Source organism: Fusarium vanettenii (genome assembly GCF_000151355.1).
Source record: "Fusarium vanettenii 77-13-4 chromosome 3 genomic scaffold NECHAsca_31_chr3_5_0, whole genome shotgun sequence".
Lineage (NCBI taxonomy): Eukaryota > Fungi > Ascomycota > Sordariomycetes > Hypocreales > Nectriaceae > Fusarium > Fusarium vanettenii.
This window is the reverse complement of record NW_003315854.1, coordinates 20,387-45,912: the sequence shown is the minus strand read 5'-3', so window position 1 is coordinate 45,912 and position 25,526 is coordinate 20,387. Positions and strand designations below refer to the sequence as shown.

The 25,526-nt window shown below is 51.6% G+C and overlaps 9 protein-coding genes across 9 annotated transcripts; 3 read left to right on the top strand and 6 right to left on the bottom strand.

Annotated features, from left to right (window-relative positions):
* Positions 1-974: 974 nt before the first annotated feature.
* On the bottom strand, positions 975-2,414 carry NECHADRAFT_37222 (uncharacterized protein; the record flags this gene model as incomplete). The annotated part of the gene is made up of 2 exons (XM_003042819.1): positions 975-1,986; positions 2,035-2,414. The coding sequence occupies 2 exons, from the start codon at positions 2,412-2,414 to the stop codon at positions 975-977; spliced, it is 1,392 nt and encodes a 463-aa protein (XP_003042865.1).
* Positions 2,415-2,917: 503 nt separating this feature from the next.
* On the bottom strand, positions 2,918-4,348 carry NECHADRAFT_37289 (uncharacterized protein; the record flags this gene model as incomplete). Its single annotated transcript, XM_003042818.1, has 6 exons — positions 2,918-3,092; positions 3,233-3,406; positions 3,476-3,570; positions 3,624-3,997; positions 4,048-4,156; positions 4,202-4,348. The coding sequence occupies 6 exons, from the start codon at positions 4,346-4,348 to the stop codon at positions 2,918-2,920; spliced, it is 1,074 nt and encodes a 357-aa protein (XP_003042864.1).
* A 573-nt stretch (positions 4,349-4,921) lies between these two features.
* On the top strand, positions 4,922-6,480 carry NECHADRAFT_37284 (uncharacterized protein; the record flags this gene model as incomplete). Its single annotated transcript, XM_003042911.1, has 3 exons — positions 4,922-5,228; positions 5,282-5,628; positions 5,677-6,480. 3 exons carry the CDS (start codon positions 4,922-4,924, stop codon positions 6,478-6,480), a joined length of 1,458 nt encoding a protein of 485 aa, XP_003042957.1.
* A 306-nt stretch (positions 6,481-6,786) lies between these two features.
* On the bottom strand, positions 6,787-7,239 carry NECHADRAFT_78322 (uncharacterized protein; the record flags this gene model as incomplete). Its single annotated transcript, XM_003042817.1, has 1 exon — positions 6,787-7,239. The coding sequence occupies one exon, from the start codon at positions 7,237-7,239 to the stop codon at positions 6,787-6,789; it is 453 nt and encodes a 150-aa protein (XP_003042863.1).
* Positions 7,240-7,687: 448 nt separating this feature from the next.
* On the bottom strand, positions 7,688-8,436 carry NECHADRAFT_78321 (uncharacterized protein; the record flags this gene model as incomplete). Its single annotated transcript, XM_003042816.1, has 3 exons — positions 7,688-7,695; positions 7,734-7,764; positions 7,960-8,436. The coding sequence occupies 3 exons, from the start codon at positions 8,434-8,436 to the stop codon at positions 7,688-7,690; spliced, it is 516 nt and encodes a 171-aa protein (XP_003042862.1).
* A 6,783-nt stretch (positions 8,437-15,219) lies between these two features.
* NECHADRAFT_78319 (uncharacterized protein) lies at positions 15,220-16,467 on the top strand (the record flags this gene model as incomplete). The annotated part of the gene is made up of 1 exon (XM_003042910.1): positions 15,220-16,467. The coding sequence occupies one exon, from the start codon at positions 15,220-15,222 to the stop codon at positions 16,465-16,467; it is 1,248 nt and encodes a 415-aa protein (XP_003042956.1).
* A 1,254-nt stretch (positions 16,468-17,721) lies between these two features.
* On the bottom strand, positions 17,722-19,169 carry NECHADRAFT_78318 (uncharacterized protein; the record flags this gene model as incomplete). Its single annotated transcript, XM_003042815.1, has 6 exons — positions 17,722-17,756; positions 17,854-18,392; positions 18,439-18,473; positions 18,522-18,586; positions 18,643-18,973; positions 19,017-19,169. The coding sequence occupies 6 exons, from the start codon at positions 19,167-19,169 to the stop codon at positions 17,722-17,724; spliced, it is 1,158 nt and encodes a 385-aa protein (XP_003042861.1).
* Positions 19,170-20,085: 916 nt separating this feature from the next.
* Positions 20,086-21,252, top strand: NECHADRAFT_16877 (uncharacterized protein; the record flags this gene model as incomplete). The annotated part of the gene is made up of 2 exons (XM_003042909.1): positions 20,086-20,637; positions 20,686-21,252. Coding segments are annotated over 2 exons (1,119 nt in total), but the record flags the coding sequence as incomplete, so codon positions are not given.
* Positions 21,253-21,867: 615 nt separating this feature from the next.
* On the bottom strand, positions 21,868-24,759 carry NECHADRAFT_78316 (uncharacterized protein; the record flags this gene model as incomplete). The annotated part of the gene is made up of 4 exons (XM_003042814.1): positions 21,868-23,021; positions 23,079-23,940; positions 24,026-24,622; positions 24,679-24,759. The coding sequence occupies 4 exons, from the start codon at positions 24,757-24,759 to the stop codon at positions 21,868-21,870; spliced, it is 2,694 nt and encodes an 897-aa protein (XP_003042860.1).
* Between the last annotated feature and the right edge of the window lie 767 nt (positions 24,760-25,526).

The window sequence follows — 25,526 nt, the reverse complement described above, 5'->3', positions numbered from 1 at the left end:
CGCCTTCGCGTAAATGACTGGCTCGTTCCTCAAGGGCGTGGGTATTGATCATCCCGATCAACTTTGTGAGCTCACGCCTCTCGGCATCCCGGGTTACAGGATCGTAAGAGTCCGCGTCCTGACAATTGACGAGTTAGCGAGTAAGGAGGCGGAGCGAGGGGCAAACTGACCTCCCACCTAGGGCAGGTGTGAAATTTGGGTTCAAGATGGATGGAGCATAAATGGCGGTTGCAGAGCACGCAATCGCCAAAAGTGCGGACAGCAGGTCTATGGCAGCTCTCAAAATCGCACGTCCACAACGGCATTGTTGTGTGCAACCGTTAGAAGAGGAGTTATGCCAGGGTAGGGAAATGTCTGGATGTAGACTGAGCAAGACGTTGTGAAGGAGGTGGGTATGCGTGAGGAAATGGTGGGGACCAGAGAGAACACGTGAATACTACCTCTTGTTTGTTTTCTGGCCCGGCCAAGGAGAATGTGTTGTGATTGGCGGATGGGTGACACGTCTGCCTGGTGGGACAAGATCAGCGACTTCTGTATTTGTCCCGCGTTGTTCCTCCAACCAACGACCCAATCATAGCGCCAAATAATACCAGAAGCTGCAGACGTAATTCTGATCCAAGGTTCCTTGCTCGGCGTGATAAGGGGAATGCGATATTTGCTAGGTTGACGCTTCTACTGGTTGGAGAGATTAGGCCTAAATAGTTCTTAAGGACAACGCTGACTTTAGTATGCTATTTATGAAGTTATATGAAAGCTTAATCCCTTCTTACTGAAGTTTGAGGGTGTTGACAGTGTTCATTATGTTCAGCAATAGGACTTCTTCTGACCGCTGGCTCAGCTATTAAAGGGAAAGCCATGTTCCTAAACAATGACATGTGCATTTCCGTCTATCTACAGATTCGAGCGTCTTTTTACCAACTCCGTTTATCCTCTCCCCAGGATCAACTAGCTCTCCTCCTATTCTAACTCATTTCTTACCGTCTCCTCCAGAAAAATACCAATATCAAGACATTATACACCAACTTGAGAGCTCCGGCCACAATAAAGGCAAGCCAGAACTGGTCCAACCCCGCAAACAAGCCTGTCACGTACAGACCCAAACAGCTACCAACCGTCTTGACGATGTTGATAACACCCATGGCCGATGTACGTTCATGATCGAGAACCCCGGCGGATATGAACGATTGCCGAGGTGCGTTGTCAATCTCGCGAGTTACAATGCGGAAGATGAAGATGACCAACGCAACATATTTATTCCCTGGTACGGAGACCATGAGTAAGGAAATAGAGTTGATGGTGTGGCAGAGCACCATGGTCTGTACTTGACCGATTGCTCTGGATAGGGGAGAGGAGGCCAGGTTGAGCACCGATGAGATGATGCCGGCAGTGAAGGTTGCAGAGCCCAGGGCTCCTTCGGGTATGTCGTACTCTCGTTTGAAAAAGTAGGTCATCCAAGAGATCTGCGCGAGGCCCGAACCGACAAAGTCAAACGCCATGGCGACTGAGAGCTTCCAGATGAAGCTAAAGGACGAAGGGGTAAACAACCGCTTCTCCTGAGAAGCCGTGCTACTAGAAGATATGGTCCTGGAACTAGCAGCGCCATAATCAGGGGAATTGCCGCTGAGAAGAGGCTCCGTCTCGCTCTGCTCCTCGTCGTCACCTTCGTACTGACTAGAAGCCGGGGACGAGCAGCTCTCTTTCTCGATCGCTACGTGCTCAACTTCCGAGCTAAGCAGCAGAGAGCAGAACAGCTTCAGGACGCCAATGCCAGCGTATCCGAGAAATATGATACGGAAGCAGTCAATCTTTTCAACGCCTGAGACTTCCAGCGCATCGATGACCCAGCCGGTGAGGAGGTTGCTAGCGGCAGTGCCAAACATGCCCAGCATGGACCACCAGGCAAACATGTCATTGCATGTCTCTGGTGTGCTGAGACGGGCGATGGCTGACTCTTCAACAGCCTTGAATGGATCAATCTCGTTTGCGCTGCTCTCGTTAGCTCGTTTCTTAGGAACAGAGATGTATTGAACTCACCTCGGATTGATAACTGCAACAATACTGGCCAGCAACAGGAGCCAGAAGTTGTCCAAAAAGACAAAGGCACCACCGCCAGCACACATCAACATTGCGCCGATAGCGGCAGTGACTCTCACGCCCATGCGATCGCCAACATACGTGAGCACAAAACTGATGGCAAGATCACCCACGAGCGTGAGAGTCATAAACAGCCCAATCTGCGTGTCCTCAAAGCCGAGAGCGTTGAGGTACAACGCGAGCACAAAAGTTGTGCCCCCATAGCCAAGCAGCCTCACGAAGCGCAACAAGATGAGAATCTTGAGGTCTCGGCTAGACCGCCAAAGGGCACCAGCTCCTATACTGGAGAAGAAACCCGTTGCAAGGTTCCACAGCCCCATCGTGACCGAGAGTGTCAGGATCAAGGAATGAAAAGAGGAGGATCGGGCCGTGCCGGCAAACGATTGCAAAGTGTAAAGAGAAGAAAAGACCTTGACCGTAAAGTGAATGGCAACGCACGCTAGGGAGACCAAAACTTTTGCATATTTAAGCATCCAGACCCTCCACGGGACCGGAGTAACTGCCGGCAGTTGACCGATCTCTCCGCCAAGCCGATCCAGTACGTGCAACATTATGCGGGCCCGCGGGTCACTCAGGAGGGGAATTCAAGCAGAGGCGGTCTGTCTCAGTTGGCGTAAGCCGGGAGGGTCCCAAGAAAGGTTGGTATCCTTGAACAGGCAAGGCGCGACAGCCGAGGGCTTGGGATTCAAACCCCCTTTGGCTTGGTCAAAGACACGGTTAAAGGGGCGGGATCGCTTAGCATCCAATGAAACATGTTGAGCTACAGTGGCTTACTTCTAGAGTCAGTCTTCTCAGCAGAGGGAGGGCCGTGGGGCCACCATTTTCAAGGAGCTGCCCATCTCTCCTCCCTCTGGGAAATGCCCTCATCTGCGTCAACATTTCCGTCATGCACCCTGCGCCAGTCCCAATACTCTGCGAGCCGCTTCTCGGCGTATCCGGCATAGTCAAAGTCGATAGCCCCGGTCGATGTCTCAGCCTGGATGAGGGCGCAAAGACCCCTTGGCGGGCGGGTCAGCCCGATCTTCAGATCTAGGTACATCTTCCCTGTCGGAGAGAAACTCACCAGTAAAAGCCGGGGAATCCTCTAAACGAGTCCACTTGGGCCATTAAATGATCCACTTGGGCTTCGCTAACGGACGGGATATCTGCATGATCCCCGTCTTGCTGCAGCCGAGCGATTTCGGCGAGATATTCATGGATGAAGTCTCGCCGGGTTAACCTTGTCGGCAGGAGAGAATAGTCGCATTCGAAGCCTGTCCATTCTGCAAAGTGGTTGGCCAGCTCGAATGCCCTTGGACAGTAGGTAGCATGTCTGGCAGACGCCACAAGCGCTGCGCTCAGCAATGCACGACGAGATGTGGAAATGGGATGTATCACTTACTCATAGTCGATGAATCGGACAGATGCAGCCTCAGTGGGTTCGGTCAGATCCTGGACGATGATGTTGCCGCACAAGAGATCGCCATGTCCGAGCACCTGGAGGATGGACCCTTAGTTTGGAAGGGACCGGTGAGATGAGGGAATTGTACCAAAGGTTCAGGTTTGTCGTCATTTAGGAGCAACTTTCCGGTAACGTAGTGAAACTGTTCGCGGAGCAGGGCCTTGTCCGCCTTGGACCGCTTCGGTTGACTCGGGATAGCGTCAAGCCACTTCTTTGCCGTTGCCCAAACGCTGGGCTCATGCTCAAGACCCTTCTGTGGATCCTTGGGCTCGACGATTGGGAGTGTCGCGTGCCACCGAGCAAGTTCTCTCGCGACTCCGCGATAGATGACCGGGTTTGCCATGTCAGAGACGGAGCATGTTCTCCCGTGGATGAACTGGTAGGCGTGGCCATTGGCGAACCGGACCAGGGGAGACGAGGAGAGCTTGTTCTCTGCAAGGAGCTGGTGTACTTTGAGCTCCTCTTCGAATTGTCAGACATGCTTCAAGGAGATGCAAGCGATGGACACAAACTATTGCGATCAATGGTGATATCCGTCCCGTCTCCATAGACCTTGACCAAGACTGCATCATGAGCTGATGCATCACCGGCATCAACGGGCCGATACGTCACCTTGTAAAGCTGCGAGATTCAGCGCTTGCTCATGCGATAGTCAAGTCCACTTACTCCATTCGTAGTTCCCTGCGTCAAGGGCTTAACCTCGAGTCTCTCCTCAACCTGCAAGGCATCGGGGAACAGGAACTCCGAAAGACGGAGGCTTGAGCCCTTGGCGTCGTCCTTGTCAAAGACCTGGTTCACAAAAGGGACTTGCATCTCCACAGCTTTGGGTAGCGAATAGGAGGTGAAAGAGGGAAGATGTTGAAGAGGTGAAAGCTCAACGGACAAGGATAGGCGTCTTGTATTAGAAAGAGAGAAGAGGGAAATGGATGACGCGCAACTTTTTTGCGTGCCTAGGCGATGCATGCAGGACGGGAATGGTGGATCTTTATGTCTCACCCGGCATCTTCCAGGGCGGGACAATCCCATCAGCGGCAAAGATCGACTCTGTAGCGTGGCGCTGAAGTGAGACACTGACTCTCCCGCAACACGACATTCCGCCTCTGTTTGATGACACAGGCGTCATGTTACACCAGTAGAATCTTCTATCGCCATCTGCTCTGGCCTCGCCACTAGACACGGCTGGCTTGGCTGCTGTCCAAGCTGCCGCAGCCGCTACATTCCCGAGATCGCGCAACGCCTGGGATCTGAGGTGGTGCTTGACCGAAAGTCTTGTAAGCGAGCAAGATCTTAAGCCATGGCTTTGTAAAGGAGTCTTGGAGATATAAAAGGCGTCTTCTCACCAGACAAAGCCACAAAAAACCATCTCATACCTTTCATCTATTCACAATGGACTCCAAGAACAGCCTCCTCTACAAGAACTTTCACAAGCATCCCGCGGCCTTGGTCGAATCGGCTTCTGGCATCTACCTTCACACGAGCGATGGTAGAAAGATTCTCGATGCCACCAGCGGTGCAGCAGTTGCATGTCTAGGCTACGACAACAAGGAGGTTCAGAAGGCGGTTGTTGACCAGCTTGTCAGCGTGCCGTACTGTCATCCGGGCTTTTACAAGACCAAGTCTGCCGAGGATCTTGCCGATTTCCTCGTCGACTCTACTCATGGACAAATGTCCAAGGCTGTTCTGTGCGGATCAGGTATGACGAGTGACTTCACGTCATGTGCAAGCGGCGTTAACACAAACCTTCAGGTTCTGAGGCTGTTGAGGTTGCTCTTAAGCTGGCCAAGACACACTTTTCTCATCTCGCTATCCCTCAAACCGAGAGATGCCACTTCATTGCCAGAGTTGGTGCATGGCACGGAGCTACCTTGGGTGCCTTGACGCTTGGTGACTTCAAGGTCCGTAAGGATCCCTTTGTTCAACTCATTTCTCAAAACTCGTCTCGCATCTCAGCTTGCAGTACCTACCGTGGCCTGCAAAAGGGTGAGACTGAGGAAGCGTATGTGCAACGTCTGGCGCAGGAGCTCGACGATGAGTTCCAAAGAGTAGGGCCTAACAAGGTCTGCGCTTTTGTGGCTGAGACTGTTGGTGGAAGTGTAAGCTCGCTGCTCCATGTTGGTGATCAAAGTACTCACTTTCTATAGGCCAGTGGTTGTGCCATGCCGGTCAAGGGCTACTTCCCCGCCATGAAGGCCGTATGCGAAAAGTACGGTGCCCTCCTCATTCTCGACGAAGTCATGTGTGGTATGGGCCGCACTGGATCTCTTCACGCTTTTGAGCAGGAAGATGTGGTCCCAGATATTCTCGTGGTTGGAAAGGGTCTTGGAGCTGGCTACGCTCCCATCTCAGCCGTCATGCTCAACACCAAGCTCGTCGAGTCGTTCCAAAAGTCGGGCAAGGGCTTCGCTCACGGCCAGACATACATGGCTCACCCTCAAGCTGCCGCTGCTGGATTGAAGGTGCAGCAGGTAATTCGCGACACGAACATGGTTGCTCATGTTCAGCGTATGGGAGACTACCTGGGATCAAAGCTTAAGGAGAGGCTGCTCCCCCTCCCCTGGGTTGGAGACATTCGTGGAAGGGGGCTATTCTGGGCTGTGGAGTTCGTCATTGACAAAAAGTCCAAGGAGCCGTTCCCTTACAGCCTCGGACTCCATGGCATGCTTCACTCCAAGGGAATGAGCGAGGGCTATGAGATTTCTCTCTTCAACGCCAACGGTGGCTATGACGGTTACAGCGGCGATCACTTCCTAATCTGCCCTCCTTTCATCGTCAACGAGACTGATGTCGATGAGATTGTGGACCGAACCGCACGTGTTATTGAGGATACCTTCTCAGAGTTGGTCAACTCAGCGGTCTGGGAGAAGATTGCCATCCAGATGGATATTGCTGCCGAGACTCCAGTGGCGGGCATCGCAGTTGGAGAGACACTGGTGTCTGTCAGCTAGGGTAGGTATAAGACTAGCTTTTGGGGTGTTGTAAATAGTTATATAGTATAAATAGTCAAAGCTACATTACATTTCATTGCGCCCATACAGAAAGCTGTCGACCTCACAAGATGGCACATTGATCGTCACGACCTGTTCATAGTCAAGATGTTCAAAATTGTTTATGTACCAAAAGAGCAAGGACTAAGTCCCACTGAAAGGTGGTTGATTCCAGAGTGAGACTATTCTAATCTTGGCGGTAGAGGCTAATGAATGATAGAGAAGATAAAACGGCGCACTCTTGCTCCCCAGAAGCGTATTTCCCATCTAGAAACGCTTCGCGTCCTTCTCAAGCACCGGAATATGTTTCTTGAGCAACGCAATAATCTCCCCGATGCTTGACAAATCCTTCCCTGGGACGTAAATCTCGCTCAACTCCACTATTAGGTCCCTCACCATGCTGCATGTCCACAGGAGCATTCCTGCCTTGAACACAAGTTCCTTCTGTCGTTCACCCTCGGGGTAATCTGAACGAGTTTTCCCACTGAGCACGACGGTGCTATCAGGATGGCTGAGATCCCGGTTGAGCCCAAAAGTTGTAACTCGCAGGAATTCCAAGACCCGCCAGAGAGCTTCCTCTGGTGCTCCTGATCTCGTAGCCACAGGAGGCAGTTTGAGCGCCTCGAAATCCTCGGCCTCCTTCAGGAGGACCGCAGCTCGGTTAAGCTCAGAGTAGGTGTCAGACTCATCGTCTCCAGTGGTTCGGGGATTGTGAGACATAGCTGCAATGGGTGTTTCTTTCAAAAACAGTGGTGTAGTTTGCTGGGTTAAAGAGTCAAATTCCGGTTTCAGTAGGAGTAGTATTGTTGATGTACTGATGATACTGAGAAAGGGGCAGCGGATTGGTCAAGGCAAGAGCAAGTATATATATCTTATTGGATCCCTCAAGCCCAGGAACACATATGCATGCAATTCACTGCAAGGGGGGTATTTCAAATATTCACTACTGTGTTTAACTGTTCTGAATATGCGTGCCCATCGAGGAGAGTAACAGAACATCACAGAGCGCATTTCCAGTGGCAGTGAAGCAGCGAAAAAGCCATACTACAATGAGCGAGTGCACGAGACTTCCCAACGCGTAGCTTATTTAGTTATACTTCATTGGTCATTGTTAACTGTTGATCAACAGAACAAAGGCTCAAGTACGTAAGCGTTCCAGGTGGTCTACCTAGGCTACTAGTTATATGGTATAAATAGTCAAAGCTACATATTACCTTGGACATTGCGTATATGCTTGCTACAAATCTGGCAGTGCGTGACATTATGAATCACTATTTACAAATGAAAGACATATAAAATATTCATACACACATTGCAAAAGAGAAGCCATTATTAAACTACCATAATCTCAACCAAAGTAAGGAGTAAGTGGCAGTGAAAATTGCACGACCAACCTTTAACCTCATCTGGTTCATATCCGATTTAGAAACGGCTACAAACATCTTCAAGCAGCTGAATCTGCGCCTTAAGGTTTACAATAAGCCTCCCAAGCCCATCCGAATCCACCCCGGGGAGGTACGATTCCGACAGCTCCCGGACATCATCCTTGGCCATCTGAAGCGCCTGCCGCAGAGTTTCAACCCTTTCCATGGTTTTGATATAGTCACTCTGACGCTGTTCCAGTGATCCCTGCGGAGAAAAAAGGCGGATGGTCTCTGGTTTCTTGAGAAAGTCGTCCATATCCGAGGTCGTAGCCTTAATACGAGCCAGGATACGTTTGTTATTATCCTTCTTCCAGAGTGCTGGTAGAGACTCGTCCAAGGTTGGCTCCTCTAGCGGAGCCCTGAGTCTGTCGAGCTGGTCTCGGATGGCCTGCATGTCCACAAGCTTGTTTTGGTTGTCGGTGTTGCCGTCGGTGTTGCCAGTCTGAAGGTCAAACTGACCATCTTCAACGGAACGGGGAATCCGATCAGACATTATGCTGACCAGTATTATCTGTGAAATTTGGTGTAATCTGTCGGGCTGGTGAAAGCGTCGTGTTAGTGATGCTACTTTTCAGGACGCAGAGAGAAAGCATACCAACCAAGGCAATGATGAGTATTTATGTCTTATTGGGCCGCCCAAGTCCAAGATCACACACGTATACGATTCATTGCAAGTGAGATGTTTCGAATATTCATCACTGTGTTTAATTGTTCTCTGAATGCCCAACGCGGAGAGTAGGAGAACATCAGAGACCGTTGCCAAGGCAGTGCAAAAGTTAGAAAATTGCTATGCAGCGAACGAACGCACAAAACCTTCAGATCTGTGACTCATTCTTATTCGTCTTTGTTAGTTGTCGGTCTCTGATCCACAGAACAAAGGCCCAACCACATGAGTGTTCCAGCGTGCCTATTGAACAATGATTCGAGCCCCAGGAAGCCTTTGCATCACACAAGAATTCTCAGGGGCTCGATAAGACCGTTGGGCAAGTTCTAGAGGAGTCACACGCTTAATTTCTACCAGGGTTAGTTAGTAACTACAGATCGAGGTCCGTCATCAGTCCTACTTCAACAGCCAGTTAACCCATGAAGGGCCGGGCTTCGATCATAATAAAGAACACGCTATCAACACATCATAGCATCATATCCCAATGAACACAGTGGCCTTTTTTAGCCTTTATGCTGCCTGGGGTAGAATATTCGTACCTATCTGCATCATGGAAGCTTAAACATCTCACAGGGTACAAATTCAACAGCATTGTAGGCCACCCCGCCTGAGGTTCGGACCTGAACGCACTGGAAAGATCAAGTCAATGACACGGCTGTGGAATACAAATGATACTATTAGACCAATTCTGCTACCTATAAATTGGGAACCCCGGTGCAATGGTGTTTCTCCCTACAGTGTGAATTAAAAGAAAGGAAAGTCTGTCTTGTCGACGCCTAAGCATTCTCCCTGCTCAACCAGTGTTGGTCAGAAGTCAAAGTGACTTTTGGCTTGTCATGTCCTCACAGTATGTCGCTTACACAGCTTCAACCACATTCTCAAAAAGTGCGCCGTTAAGGCAGTCGACGATGGAGTCGCCATTCGTCAACCCCGAAGTCAGACAAGTCAACGCCGCTCCCGCAGCAAAAGGACCGAGGGCAGCCGTGCAAAGTGGCACATTAACAGCGAGTTCAAGAACTGAGTTGCCAGCAAGGTCAAGGCATGGCTCGGGGAGTGACGTGATGCAAGTCTCAGAGAGGGCGTCTTCAAGACATCCAACAACAGTCTCACCCAGGGTGTTTTCCGTAATGAGATCGGTACCCAAGCAAGTGGCGACATTGCCGACAGCAAAACCTCCAAGCGCAACCGTGCATACAGGGATGGCTGCGATAAGAGCAAGACCATCTGTATCGGCAAGGTCCTGGCAGGGTTCAGGTACCGTCGCACAGACTGGCTCTGGGGTGGGAGTTGGTGTAGGTTCCACACAGAGAACGCCGTCAGTGATGGTACCTGTACCAGAGTCGAAGCCAAAAGCAATACGCAGGCATTCAACGATGCTAGCGCCCTCGGTTGATGCGGTGATGGATCCAGTGGCAAGACAAGTTGCTGCGCTTCCAACCGCAAAGGGACCGAGAGCAACAGCACAAACAGCGACATCTGCGACAAGTTCCAGGCCGTTGGATTCTTCGAGGCTGACACATGCATCCGGAAGAGTCGTGATGCACCTACCCTCCAGAGCTGTCAAGATGCAATCCGCAATGTCCGACCCAACTGTAAAGATTGAGAGGGACGTCGCGAGACAGGTGGCGATGTTTCCAGCTGCGAATGGACCAAGGGCCGCAGTGCAAGTCAGGATCACGGGAGCGAGAAGAAGACCGTTGGTTGTCTCAAGATCCTCGCAGCCTGCTGGGAGAGCGACGTCACAGAAGGAGGTGGTAGAAGTAGGAACTGGGATGCACTCAGATGCCGAAGTCTCAACGGGCTCGGGTGTTGTTGAACTGGGAGCGATAGATGTGGTGGCTTCCTCCGAAGTGGCTGCAGCGGTCGTCGTGGGCTCCTCTGAGGAAATGGCAGTAGTCTCAGCAGCTGTGGTGGTGTCGATGTCAGTGCTGGAAGCGATGTCCGATGTAGCCGGCTCTGAGGAAGACTCCGTGGTCTCGGCAGCCGAAGAGGTATCGATGTCGGTGCTAGAAACCACGTCTGAAGTGGCGGTCTCTGAGGAAGCCTTGGTGGTCTCGGCAGCCGAAGAAGTGTCAGCATCAGTGCTAGTAGCGGGCACGGTGGAAGAATCCGAAGAGTCAGAGGTTTCTGCATCGGTCGAGGTTGCAATGGCTGTTGAAGACTCGATCGCATCATCCGAAGTAGTCTCAGCGGTTGTTGAGACTGCATCTTCTGAGGTGGCGGTTGTCTCAGCGGCAGCTGTCGAAGCCTCGGAGGTATCAGTGGAGGCCAATGCAGTCGAGTCGCTGCTTTCCGACGCGTCGCTGGTGGCCACTTCTGTGGAAGCCTCTGACACGGTAGAAGAAGCCTCCTCGGACACCGCTGATGTAGAGGCGGCAGTGACATCTGAAGTGCTGGTGGCAGCATCTGTGGAAGGCTCAGAGGCGGTAGAAGAGGCTTCCAGGCTAGATGAGGGGGCCTCTGAAGACTCTTCGGGCGCTGTTGATGTAGAAGCGGTAGCGATGTCTGAAGTGCTGGTAGTAACTTCTGCAGAAGGCTCTGGCGCGGTGGAAGAGGCTTGAGGACCAGAAGACGAAGTCTCTGAGGACTCTTCGGATGACGATGCGGATGTAACGGCGCTAGCAGTCTCTGAGGTGCTGGTTGCTGAAACTGACTCGCTTCCTGAAGCCTCAGATGATACTGGCGCTGCGGAAGATGTTCCCAGAGCATCACTGGTTCCAGCCGCGCCAGAAGACGTAGTAGCTGCAGAGGAAGGCTCCAACACAATCACAGTACCAGTAGGATCAGTTCCAGATGGTGGCAGGGTCAAGGTCGTGGTCGCAGTGCCAGTGTTGATGCCGGTGATGGTGGTAAATGGACCAGTGAAGGTGGTGCTGGGAGCAGAAGACGAGGGCTCCAGGACAATTACAGTACCAGTTGGATCAGTTCCGGAAGGAGGCATGGTAATCGTTGAAGCTCCGGTAGCAGTACCAGTGTTGACGCCCGTGATAGTAGTGAATGGCCCAGTAAACGTTGTGCTAGGGGCTGAGGTGGAAGGCTCCAATACAATCACGGTACCGGTAGAATCAGTTCCAGATGGGGGCAGAGTAAGAGTTGAAGTGCCGGTACCAGTGCCGGTGTTAACACCAGTGATAGTGGTAAAAGGCCCAGTGAAAGTAGTGACAGGTGCCGAGGAAGAGGGCTCCAGAATGATCACTGTTCCAGTAGGATCGGTTCCAGACGGTGGCAAAGTGAGAGTTTGGGTGCCAGTCGCTGTCCCGGTGTTGACACCGGTAATGGTGGTGAAAGGCCCAGTGAATGTAGTAGCGGGGGATGAGGATGAAGGCTCCAATACAATGACTGTGCCAGTAGGATCAGTTCCAGAAGGGGGCAGGGTGACTGTCACAGGTCCAGCGGCAGTTCCAGTGTTGACGCCAGTGAGAGTGGTGAATGGCCCCGTAAAGGTTGTGACGGGTGCCGAAGAGCCAGGCTCCAGAACAATGACGGTGCCTGTGGTGTCGGTACCAGATGGGGGCATGGTGAGAGTTGTGCTAGCGGTGCCAGTTCCGGAAATGGTGGTGAAGGGACCGGTGAAGCTAGAAGCGGGGGAGGAAGAAGAGGGTTCGAGAATGATGACTGTGCCCGTGGGATCCGTCCCAGATGGAGGAAGAGTCAACGTTGCGGTGGCGGTCCCGGTGTTAATGCCAGTGACGGTTGTGAAAGGACCAGTAAAGGTAGATGCCGAAGTTGGTTCCAAGATGACAACAGTTCCGACGGTATCAGTTCCCGAGGGGGGCATCGTCAGCGTTGCTGTAGCAGTCCCAGTGTTGATGCCGGTTATCGTAGTGAAAGGGCCGGTGAAGGTAGACGTCACAGTTGGCTCTAGGACAATAACGGTGCCGACTGTGTCAGTTCCAGAAGGAGGCAAGGTCATTGTCGTCGTCTCACTTCCCGTGTTGGCACCGGTAATGGTAGTGAACGGACCGGTGAAAGTGGACGCTGAGGTCGGTTCCAGGATCACAACGGTACCAACCGTGTCGGTTCCGGAAGGAGGCATAGTCAGGGTCGCTGTGGCAGTTCCAGTATTGATACCAGTGATGGTGGTGAACGGACCAGTAAAGGTTATGGCCGAGGATGGCTCCAAGATGACAACAGTACCAACCGTGTCAGTGCCAGAAGGGGGCATAGTAAGCGTTGCTGTGTTCGTTCCAGTGTTCATTCCGGTGATTGTAGTGAAAGGTCCCGTGAAACTGCTCCCTTGCGAGGTAAGGGTGGGCTCAAGAATAATGACCGTTCCGGTAGAGTCGGTGCCAGATGGAGGTAGCGTCAGCGTGCCAGTGGCGGTTCCCGTATTGACTCCGGTAATGGTGGTGAAGGGGCCAGTGAATGATGAAGACTGAGCGCCGGAACTGGGTTCGAGAACAATGACGGTCCCAGTAGAGTCAGTGCCCGAAGGGGGCATGGTAAGCGTGGCGGTACCAGTGCCAGTGTTGATGCCAGTGATGGTAGTGAAGGGGCCTGTAAAGGTCGTGGGATTGGCTGAGGTCGGGTTGACAACAATGACTGTTCCAGTAGAATCGGTTCCCGAAGGAGGAAGTGTCATGGTTGTGGGCCGAGTGGCTGATCCATCGGAGCTGGTGATGGTGGTGAAAGGGCCAGTAAAGCTCCCTCCAGAACTGGTACCTGGGGTCACGACAATGACAGTTCCGGTGAGATCCGTACCGGATGGAGCAAGAGTTAGAGTCGCGGGCCGAGTAGCGGATCCATCAGAACTCGTGATTGTGGTAAAGGGTCCCGTGAAAGTCAAGGAGCTAGAGGGCTGCACAACGATGACGGTTCCGGTGCCGTCTGTTCCAGAGGGTGGAAGAGTCAGGGTGGATGGTTGAGAGCCTCCAGCGCCAATGCTTGTAAGAGTCGTGTAGGGACCGGTGAAAGTATTTCCGAGGCTGTTGGAAGGATTGACCACAATGACTGTTCCGGTAGGGTCTTGGCCAGAGGGGGCTTGGGTGAGGGTTGTCGGTCGAGATCCGGGACCATCGCTGGTGATCGTGGTGTATGGGCCAGTGAACAGGGACTCGGGGTTACTGATAAAAGCAAGACAGTTAGTCCAGGTTACAAGTAATTCTTCATGATCCATACCCAGTCGAGAATCTCGTAGATGTTCCCGTAAGAGTAAACGAGGTCACAAGAGTCGTTGGCGCATTCGTGATGGGGATCGTGGTTCCGCCAATCGTGAGAACCGTGTTGGACGGAAGAAATGTACTGATGTACACAGGCTGAAGACCAACAACAACTTCAGGCTGTACTTCCACGACGTGTATCCCATCAGGGCAGTCTGGGTCACCCTGAGCCTGAGCTGCTACACTGAGGCCGTGTAAAAGCAGCAGTTGGGGAAGGAGGTGAAGGAAACGCATTGTAGCAACGAGTGAGAAGCTGAAGTGAGCTTATGATTTGGAAAAGATCTGAAAAGAGTGAGAGAGTGTGATGATTGATGCTAGATGCTTCAACTCTCGACGCAGAGTGTGATATTTATGGTTAACAGAACTCAGGTCAGATCATCTTTTACAAACAGACTCAAAGAGGGAAACTTGCAAGCAATGCAACTCTAAAGGCTCATTTCATGATCATTACCTTTCGAGAGACATCTGAGCCCCCTCAACAAGAGGTAGAAGCCGTGTCCGGAATGGAAAGGGGGAGAATGGTCCATGTGAAGCTGCTCTCAACTGTGATGTCTCTCAGGCCAAGAGCATTGAGTTGTCATTTCAGCTCATGTTGCCATCTTCAGACTCTTCTCTGGAATTCAGTTGGAACTTTATGTTTGAGTTCAATAGAGATGTGCCAAATCCCATCTGGTGTGGTCCGCTCGAATCTTGGCCCGTCTTTCGCGGGCGGGCAGCATCACCATCGCTTTCGTGGCCCAACTCGGTGATCCTTCTGCCTCCCCAAGCGTGTTCAATCCAATACTCATTGCCCTGATATTTGACATTTCAAGTCATCATAAAAAGAAAATGGCTGAGTGAGTAGAACGGAGTGGTGACGATGAAGGCGGACTGTTTGTGAAAGGAGACTGCGATTGCCCTCTCAAGCCCCTTTACAGAGAGGAGAAAGAGTTTACTCCTAGAAACTAGTGCAATCACACCGCTTGCATCATTTTTCTTTGTGTTTCTGTTCAGCTCTGATGGTCATCCAGCCGCTGAAAAGGAGTCTCTATTCATGATCGAGACCTACGAGCACCATGAGTTAGATACCCAATGCGGAACAGCGTTAAGCAGAGTAATTACACAACATCCATTTCCCGTGCCCTTTAAGTTTAAGCGAGGTCTGAAGCGCCGAATCACGGAATTCCGATCTGGTCTTGGGATATCAGTGTGGTGCCGAGGGGGGACACTTGGCATCACACAGCCGCAACTTTGGAAGAAACATCAGCTTCACTACTTGAATGTGTCGTTTAAAAAAACGTTCATTCTTCATTCCTCACTTGAATTGGTGTGTTGATGTATTGATGAGCAACAGGAAGCAGCAGCTAACAAGAGGACCATAAATACTCCCCACGGCACCTTGCCTCTACAGCATTACACCAGCACAGCTCCCCACGCACCCACACCCACTCGTTAATCGTCCACTCGTTTAAACATGCTCTTCTCACTCGTTCTCGTTTTCCCTGCCGCTACCCTGGCGTCTTGGCTCCCAATTAGACCAAGACAAGCGTCGACTCCTGATGATTGCACCCTCACGAGCACTCTTCCCCCTGTAACGCTGACCAGCGTCTACCCCGTGTCGACTATTGCCGACTCGGGACAGGGTCAAGCCACTGGGGGAGGGTCCCTTATTTACACCACTGCCTTGCCAACACTCGGTCCGAGTGGCCCCGGCCTGCACACCTACACCATCACTGCGCCCTGCCCCTCGGCAGAGTGCCAGCCACCCGCCGCTACTGCATGCCCTCCCGGGTTCACTACAGCTGTCGTGGTCTGCCATGTTTGTGGAGAGAGCCCGGTAACTACAGTTTTGACTCTCCCTGGGAAAGCCACGGCATCGCCCAACACGGATGGCTCTACGAATGGCTCCGCGGATGTTCCCGGGCATGGCTCCGACAGTGGGGTAAACGGTTACCCGGCATGCAAAGGCGGCTCTTGCGTCCTTGGCTCAGCTCCTACCGTGTCTGGGTTTGTCAAGACTACTCGCCCAACATCGTTGGATCATGCCAGACCAACCGGACCCTTGTCTTTGCCCGAGATTCCGGCTGCCAACAACGCCGGAGCTTCTGTCCCGTTGCCGCAGAGCCCCTCTTCGCCTAGTGCTCTCCATCCCCAGGATCAGCCTCAGGGTGATCGCCAGGGTGCTCCCGGAGCCGCAGACATCCCTGAACACCAGCCAATCCCTGGATCTCCCAAGCCTCTTAGTGCGCCACCACCAGCGGGCTCAGGATCGTCCCCGGGATCCTCTGAAACTGTCGAAAAGCCAGCCACAGTTGGAAACCCGGGTACTGGATCCTCAGACAGTTCTAAGAAACCAGAGGCTCATACTCCCAATGTCCCAGAATCGTCAGACTCTGAGTCTTCGGCCTCGTCTTCATCACCCTCAACGCTCCCTGAGTCCTCCACTAGTCAACATCCCGAAAACCCTAAGCTGCCAGAGTCCCCCGAGGCGCCTGTTTCTCCTACCGTGCCCAACGCCCAGCTACCGGCGACGAACTCCCAGGGTGGTACTGTTGGAGGAGGAGCGGCACCAGAAGTTGTCTCGTCTCCTGAAGCCACACCAGGCGCCCCGACAGCTGTTGTTATTACAGGGTCTGCCCCTGGAAGCAGGGTGGCCAAGACTACTACCCTCGGGACCGTCGTGGTTGCTTTTCTTTTCTGGCTCCCTCTTTATGCCCACTAAGTGGGTATGGAGAGGTCTCGGCGATGTTTGCCGAGCAGAATAGCATCTCGGCGGTTAGTCACCGGAGCCCCAATATGTGCCCCAATATATCTTTCTTGGTGTAGCCTCTAGGAGCATAAACTCAATACAATGCGAGTCATTATTGGCCCATGCTCTGTTAGTTCAAGTAGCTGTAGCATGGTAATAGACTCTTTATAGCTGAAAACGTACTGCATTGACTCAGATGACGCGCCGTTAGATGATGTATCAACAACGGCTGCTCTCGCTTAAGCACCGTCCACTTTTTAAGCATTTTTGTTAGACATTGGCAGTTCCGCTATTGGTTATTGTGTGTGATCGCCAGCTGAACAGGGGTGCGGCCCGAGGACGCGGGCAGGGTATTGAATATCCATCGAATCATATTTTTTGGTCAATTTCGCGTATGGGTCTCGTTAAAAGAAAGTAAGCTATTACTAAGGATTAGCGTGGTCCCAGTTATGCATTTATCCGTAGTGTCTCGGCAGACGAAGTCATGATGGCGGCAGGGGCATTATGACTTCTAAGACTTCTGCCACTCCCGATGGGAGGGAGGGCGGTCGAGACCAAACCTGCCAAGGCCGAAAATGAAAAGCCTGAAACAGCCGAGAATTCGGTCTCTAAGCGCGAAAATGAGGAGCTGAGCGTATCGACATCTAGAGAAGCGCATGGTACAGATTTTCCGGATACCGACGGTGTTGTCATGGGTAATCACAAGGACAGATGCATTAACACATTTTCTTCCTATACAGCTTATGCAGCCAATTTTCAACACTCTCTCGTAATTATGAGGCAAATAAAATAAAATTAAAGGATTAATTAATAATAATAGCAATTATCCTAAGAAAAGAGCTCTGAAAACTTTTACTTCCTCTTAGGATTGTCAACGAAGCGCATGAGGGTGAAGCTACCCTGTAGCTCGGGATGACTCAACCCGCGTTTCCCCCCAACACAGTACCAGACCTCAGCTTACAAACAATCTGCAAAAGGCCACGTGTGTTAACTTGATCCTCGAAGCTGAATGGTGCCGCTGAAGACAATCGCCCCTGGCCACCTCCCATTGCGCTTCCTACCACAAGTTACTTATTTGGTCATCAACTCCGGTGGGGGCTTCGCGCCTGTCATGATCACGTTGTCAGATCACTCATGATAGCCCCAACAAGGCTCACTTATTTTCATGTAATGCAGGCCAAGCACATTCATCAATACAAGACAGTTCCTTTTGACCATGATTGGTTTTTAACGCGGTGGTCCAAGCCAGCCCACACACGTATCTGGGTTATGTACAGTTAAATAATATTTCCAGAATCGAAACACCCAGTTGGCAGCGTTCCTTGACCCACAAAATGCCTCCTTAAATCCTTCCCATACCATAGTTATCATTCACATAACCCTTAACCTCTCCGTACCGAATAGGGGTGACCAGGTTAGACTTGTACTTGCCCAGCTCAGACAGAACAACAGTATCCTTGCGGCTAGGCACAGCACCCGAAGAAGTGTAGGCATTCATCTCACAGTTACGTCCAAGCAACGAAGCACAACTAGTGCGTGATCCGCTATCAGGAACGTTGAAGATCTTGCCCACCTTGCTCGCATCGGTGATGGGGGTCTTGGAGTTCTCGAAGCGATTATCTTCCACGAGCACGCGCCCACTGGAGGAAATGTCAAAGTTGTGGCCGGTGTTGTAGTTGAAGTAGTTGTTGACGGCTTGCACGGTCTGGGTGCCCTCAGAGGAGCCGATCTTAGGGGCGCGGCCGGAGCGGTCGTGGAGGTAGTTCTTGTCGAGAGTGATCTTGTCGCCCTTGCCACCGATGATGATGGTCCAGTAGTGATCGTTGTTGCAGGAGTTGGAGAAGTCGGTGCGGCCGTCAAATTCGGTGTTGGAGATGGTGACGTGGGAAGCCTCGTAGCTGCGTGTGTTAGTGTGAATCGACATTGGTGAAAAGGGATACGTACTGAGAGACAAACATGTGTCGGCCGGTGCGGCTGATCTACAGAGGGTGAGTGTTGTTCAGTCCCTGACCATCGTGGGGCCATACCTTGCAGTGGCCAATCCAGACACCGTCGTTGCTAGATAGGCTGATAGCATCACCACCCAGACATACTGAGGGTTGAGGTTCTGCAAAAGTCAGTAATAGCTCCGTAATGCTCCGGGATAACCTACATCAATGTGAATGTTCTGAATAATAATGTTCTTGGCGCCAGTGTTGAAGCGAAGACCCTTGCCAAGCAAGACACCCTTGTTTCCAACACCAACAAGACTCTTGTTGCTACCAACCGGCATACCGATGTAGCTAGCCTTGCCGTACTTGACCTGAACAGGCTTCTCGTTGCTGCCGTAGCCGCTCATCTTGACGGTGCTTTGGCCTCCGTTGGCAGCGGTACATCCACTCGTCAGACGACAGCCCGTCTCGGTGACGTTCCCTTCAGAACCAAGGAAGTTGAAGGTCTTGTCAATCATGATGACGCGCGGGGTGTTGTCGGACAGCCACTATTTGAGTCTACCATAGTTAGTAGGTAATGTTATTCGCAACCTGGAGAATATACTGGGCAATGTCCTTGGGCTTCTGAGGAGTAGCATTGCCACCACCGGTGACGCCCTTGGCAAAACCATAAGAACTTCCAACGACCTGGCATAGAGAGGATGAGACGCCTCCAAGGAGAACGAGAAAGGGAGCGAAATGCATGATAAACTTGATGCCGCTTTGATACCAAGCTGGAATTGACTACGGACTTGATTAGAAGCCGAAGCAAGACGGCTACTTGCCTTCGGTTTTATAGCCAAACATCTTCACTTCTCATACAGCCAAGACTCTCCATACGTATGATTCTCTACAAATATTCCATCGCGGACATGAATTCTCCGGGTCAGGTAGGGCGTGGTGACTGGGATATCAGTCCTCGATTCTCGCAAGGCGTGGTTACCAGGATGTCGATAACGATTCGATAACGATAAACCCGCTTAGCCATCCGATAAGGATATCGGTCCGAGGACTTGTGAACGCTACCGAGGGACGGGTGCCACCCTGAAGCGAGTGTGGATATTCTCCATGCCTCGGTATGAGTCCAAATGAGCAGCAAAGGGACGACGCTGCACAGATTTGAGTAGTCAAACAAAGTAATGTACTACATCTGATGAACTATGCGGTCAAGCGAACTAAAAAATTAGCCTTATTTTGAAGCTTAAACATTGGACGAACCCCTACTAAACGCGTATAGCACACACCGTTTCAACAGCTCGTATTTCGCTCCTCATTTCTCACTTGACTAACCCCCTACAACGCGTAGAATTTCCCAAATCCCAAGGTTGAAACACGCCTTGCGGGCTGCGAGCCTTCCGAACCAAGACCCCTGAAACACGGCGAGTAGAATTGGCTAGGACCTTCAGGTGAAGCAACCACTGGCTCCAACTCAATTCCACCAATCACGTCACACGTCTTGAAGAATAATTTAAAACCCTTTCAACTCTCTCGCCAAGATTTTTAATATTTTCCTGCTTATTATCCTTTCTTTTGAGTTTCATCTTGTTATTCTACAATCGTTTCTTATCCATCATTCATTCGTTTTTTCTTATCAACAAAACCTACCTTCGTTTCAACCAACATGAAGTCTGTCTCAACTCTCCTAGTTGCTCTAGCTGGTCTGGCGCAGCTAGGCGCCTCTCAGAGCGTCGTCGGAAAGGCTGAAGGCTTCGCCAAGGGCGTCACGGGCGGTGGCAAGGCGACTCCCGATCACCCGCAGACCATCCAGGAGTTGACCAAGCTGCTCACCGACAAGCAGCCTCGCGTCATTGTGCTTTCCAAGGAGTTTGACTACACCACCTCTGAGGGTACCGAGTCTGGAAATGTCTGCGCCAGCTGGGGCACAGGTGACAAGTTCCAGAAGATTATTCAGGATGATTGTGGTGGCAAGCCTGCTTCGCGGGAGACGTGGAACAAGGCTGCTAGGACTCCTATTGACGTTGCCTCTGACAAGACCATTCTGGGTGTGGGTGACAAGGCTGGTATCAAGGGCAAGGGTTTGAGAATGCGTGGTGGTGTCAAGAACATCATCATCCAGAACATCCACGTTACCGATCTCAACCCCAAGTACGTCTGGGGTGGTGATGCCATCTCTTTCGATGGCGCCGACCAAGTCTGGGTTGATCACGTCACGGTAACCCATCCGCTTTCCTCACTTCAAATACCTTTCTAACAGTGATAGACTGCGCGCCCCGGCCGCCAGCACTACGTCTTCGGCTTCAACCCCAGCAAGCGCATCACGCTATCCAACAACTTCATTGACGGCCAGTCTCCCTACTCTACTGGAGGTGACGGCTACCACTACTGGACTTTTGAGATGGTTGGCAAGGACGACCAGATCACCATGCAAAACAACTACATCAAGCGTACCGCTGGCCGCAGCCCTGCCCTCAGCGGCAAGACTCTTCTTCACGCCGTCAACAACGTCTGGGAGGACAACAACGGCCACGCCATCGAGGGAGGCGAAGCTACCGCCCGCGGCATCTTTGAGGGTAATGTCTTTATCAACGTAAAGACGATGGTTTCCGACTACAAGGGTCGTCTCTTCACTGCCCCCAGCTCCAACACGGACTGCCAGCTTGCCCTCGGCCGAGCCTGCCAGACCAACCTCCTCCAGAACTCACAGGGTGGCTTTGACTACAAGGACACTTCCTTCTTCTCCGAGTACTCCAGCTTGAACATTGCACCCGCTGTTTCCGCTAACAAGGCCAAGACCTCTGTGCCTCAGAACGCCGGTGCCGGCAAGGTCGATACCGCCGGAAGCTCCGCCGCTGCCGTCGATAGCAAGGCCACCGCTTCAACCACCAAGGCCCAAGAGGCCAAGCCGGCCGCGACTCAGGCTTCCAAGCCCGCTACGGAGCAGCCCAAGACCTCTGGTACTGTTGCTCTTTATGGTCAGTGTGGCGGACAGGGATACACTGGCGCTACTACTTGCGCCCAGGGCAAGTGTGTCAAGTCCAACGACTGGTACTCCCAGTGCCTGTAAAAGCCAGCATATCTATCTTTGCCCTGAAGATAGAGTGCATGGTTTTCTTCCATTCTGTATTTAATATTCTAAACAAATTTAATCCCAATGTTCTGGACACAGCCTCTTCTGAGAGGTGACCACAACACCAGAAGAACCCAGCTAATATCCAACCTGCCTCATCCGCCGTCCTTCTCAGTCTCTTACAGTCTCTTACATTCGTAAACGCTGATTGGCCTCTCCCTCCACTATTTGAGATACCCCCTCGTTCGGCAGCGACCCCATTGGCACTACCTTTGGTGGTGCTCACGTCAATGACAAGAGTCTAGTCTCGCCTCTTGTTACTGTATCTCATGTTAGATGGCTGCGCCCCTTTGTTACAGCTCTCTCACCTTGGTCTTACTTTTGAAGCCAATCAAGAATAGATCTCTGTGGTACTTTTTGGACGGTATCTGGACGCCACTGCTCTCCTCGTTCCTCAACACTTTTGCACAGCTCATCAAATGCCATGCAGACAAGCCGCGTCTGCTGACAGTCCACGAGCGCTTGGTGGTTGAGACCAATCAATGAATGCCGAGGAAACATGATGGGGAATAGATTTTCGAGGCTCAAACAGATCCTCTGATCTGCAGGCTTCCCTTTGGAAAGGTTCTGGCGAAGAGGTTGGAGCATAGGTACGCAGTTCTCATCTGGTGGTAGGATGCCAAAATAACCCGAGGACTCTAAGAGCTCCCTGAGCAGTCTTAGATCTGTTGTCGCTGCCTGGTAAACTAGGACTATCGTGTCCTGTGTGATCCCGACTTGCTTGAGCTTGGATGCAACCTGGTGCACAGTCATGCGGTCAATGCTTGGTAGGCGAGATGGTGAAAAAACGGCCGAAGCTTTTGACCGACTTAACCATTTCATGAAAGGATACGGTTTTAGCTCATTATGATCGATTCCAGTCTGATGCTCGATGGTGGTGTTGATGAGAGTACGCCCAGAAACTCGTTCAATGACGGCAAATTCCCATAACTGTTGCGAGGAAGGCGAGTATTCATCATCGAGAATAACGAGTTCTGAACCATGGCGATGTCCCTGCTGAATTTCGTCTATCCGACGAAGCACTTTTCTGTAATTCGACGGAAAGGTCCACGTTTTCCGAGTCGCAGAATTGAATATCTCCATGGCCCGTCTCGGATCAGCGACCCTCTTCGCTTGGTACGTCCTTGCCATGAAGTGGCTTATGTGCTGAGGACATTTCCCCACGCCATAAAATGACGGCTCCTTGCAGTCTCGCTCCGTGCATTCCTCGCTTACACTGTCGGACATTAGACCATAGCTGCCAAGGAGTTTAGACATGGCATTATAGTAATGACATGGAACGCATCGGCAGTCCAGTTTGAGTCTAGAAGTAGGACGAGACTTCTCCTCTAGCCAGAGACGCGCCGTATCCAAATCCACAACGATACTCTCTGGGCATCGATTAACGCAAAGGTGGTCCGGACAAGAGCTTGGGCCGACACATGTAAGGCCTAGGTTTCTGAGTGACACCTTGCAATACTTTCTGCAATCTGTTCGATACCACGGTCAGCAAGTCAGGTAAAGGAGACTAGAGGAGTAAAACGTACCCTCCCACCGAATCGTGTTCTGTTGAAGAATATGGAGTCGATGCTCCTTTGAGAGTACACCACAATCAAAATCGTATGAAGCTGCTTGTTCCAGAAACTGCAGCACGCCTTCGTCTCGCTGCTTGTCATCGCTCCCGCTTGCAGTGGGTTCGTCATCATCATATAGCTCTGCGTCCAGTAGCCTGGTATTTTTCACCAACATCTCCGAAGAGTCGTTGCATTCGTCTTCATCCACTAGGTCGACCCGCATGCACTGGATAATTTCCAAGAACAAGAGCAAGCTACTGCGGAATGTCAATGATTCCAATTGCTGAGGAACAAGCTCGTCAGCGACGCCAATGTGGTCACGCCTGATATGCATATCAAAGTGTGTCGTTATTGTGCGGGCATTGAACGGCTTGCGAGCTACAGAGCTCCGGCATATGGAGATAGGACACAAGAACAGCCCCTGAGTCGAGTGATTGACATCAGCTGCATGCTGCGAAGCATCTGTGCTAGTTTCGAATCGCTTATAGCAATTTGGGTGCGGGCAGAAAAAAGGATGGGTATGCAGTTTCGCGTGGGTAGTAGCTTGCGCTGCGGTCGTGAAAGCCGATCCGCATGTGTACTCTTCTGCAACAGGGCATGGGAACTGGATTCCAAGATGGAGCTCCGCATGAGCTCGAGCATTCGGTTTGTTTGTGAATACTGCATGACAGTCGAACTGTTTGGCGACAGGGCAAGAATATAATACTCCGATATGTGCAGTATTTGCGTGTATGCGAGCGCCGTCTGTGCCAGCGAAAGTAGCACTACAGTTTTCTTGCTCTGCGAGAGGGCACGGGAACCGTTTTTTTTTCATGCTGTGATCTGGCATGTCGGTCTGCCGAAGTGGTTTCAGTAAACATCTTTGCGCAACTGTACTCATCGGCGAGCGGACAAGGGTGCCGCATCCCCTCGTGCGCTACCTGGGAGTGCCTGCGAGCAGTGGAGAGATTACTGAAAACTTTATTGCAACCGTATTCTTTCGCCAAGGGACAGAAGTACTCTCGTGTTTCGTGAGTTCGGCCATGTTGGTTTGCGGAATCTTGACACTTGAAGACAGAAGTGCAGCTCTCTCTCTCCGCATAAGGGCATGGATATATGACTGTCTCGTGCTTCCGTTGGGCATGCTGTCGTGCACCGTTGCGAGTGGTGAAGGTCATTGTGCAGCTTTCCTCCTTTGCAAAAGGACATGGGAACTGGCTGTTTCTGTGCTTGGTCTCAACATGCGGCCGTGCCCCTCCAAAAGAAGAGAACCTCGATGTACAGGAGCTTGCTTCTGCAAGCGGACAAAGAAATGTCTTTCCTGCATGTTCAGAGCGAAGATGCTCCCCCAGACGTAGAATTGACGAGGCTGTCACCGTACAGCCGAGCTCTTCGGCGAAGAGGCATTTGAACCTACCATCTTCAGTCTTGTGAACCGGTGCTACATTGTGGCTGAGGAGGGCATGGCAGGATGCCTCCGACTGACTGCTGAAAGTCTCACTGCAGTCATGTTTCTTGGCGTAGGTGCATGGGAATGACTGCAAGGTAGAGCAAGGTTAGCACACAGTACAGGTTGCAATGGAGGCATTTCTACCATGGACTCTCGGTTCGGCAAAGGATATGTGAGTCGCGTAGCAGACGTGGTCTGCCTTCTGGTTCGTCTATTTCGTGCCATGGTGACAAGCAAGCATCGAGATGAAGAGCGTGTTGCTGGGCTGTACCTGGTCCAAGGTTGGTGTCAATTGAGCCAGCATGAGGGCGTCAGAGACAAAATGGGAAGAGGCTGGCCTAGCAGATAGTTTGCTGATAGTGTGATGATGAGTCTGTTGAGTCTTGCTCTTCCATTCTCTGAATATTCCAATGCTTCTTATACTGGTCTCCCGGCCTCGTTTCCGCTCAGCACCGGCCAAAAGTCCCTGTCTCCTTCCGCTCCTCCGTAGCCATCTCGCCGCGTGTGCTCGTCATCGTCCTTCCTATGACAAGCAGATAGCTGGTGGCCCGATTGGGTCTGCAGCCTCGCTGCACTCTTACATCGCTCGTGACAAGGAGAAGGTGATGACTTTTATCCCTTGTGATAGGAGAGGTAGTCAGTCGAGAAAATAGATGTGTTGTTGAAGCTATCGCGAGCTCATTCTAACACGCTAGGTACTTGATTAACAGCTAGGTCACGGTGTTTTGCAACTTCGCCATGGCATGCTGATAACTATATTCTTCGATGCGTGTTTTAGTCGGCGTCATGAGTAACTACTCCCTTATTTTACCGTATTGGGGTTTAATGCCGTCATGTATTGATAACTGTATCCTTTGCTGTAGCGGCTGGCGGTCTACTGTGGACTCGTCATTAGACAACGATGACAGGGATGTTGATGCCGTGTTGTTCTTATCGGCAAAAGGATCATGGTCCAATGAAGAGCTTTCTAAAACAACTGATACCCCATACTA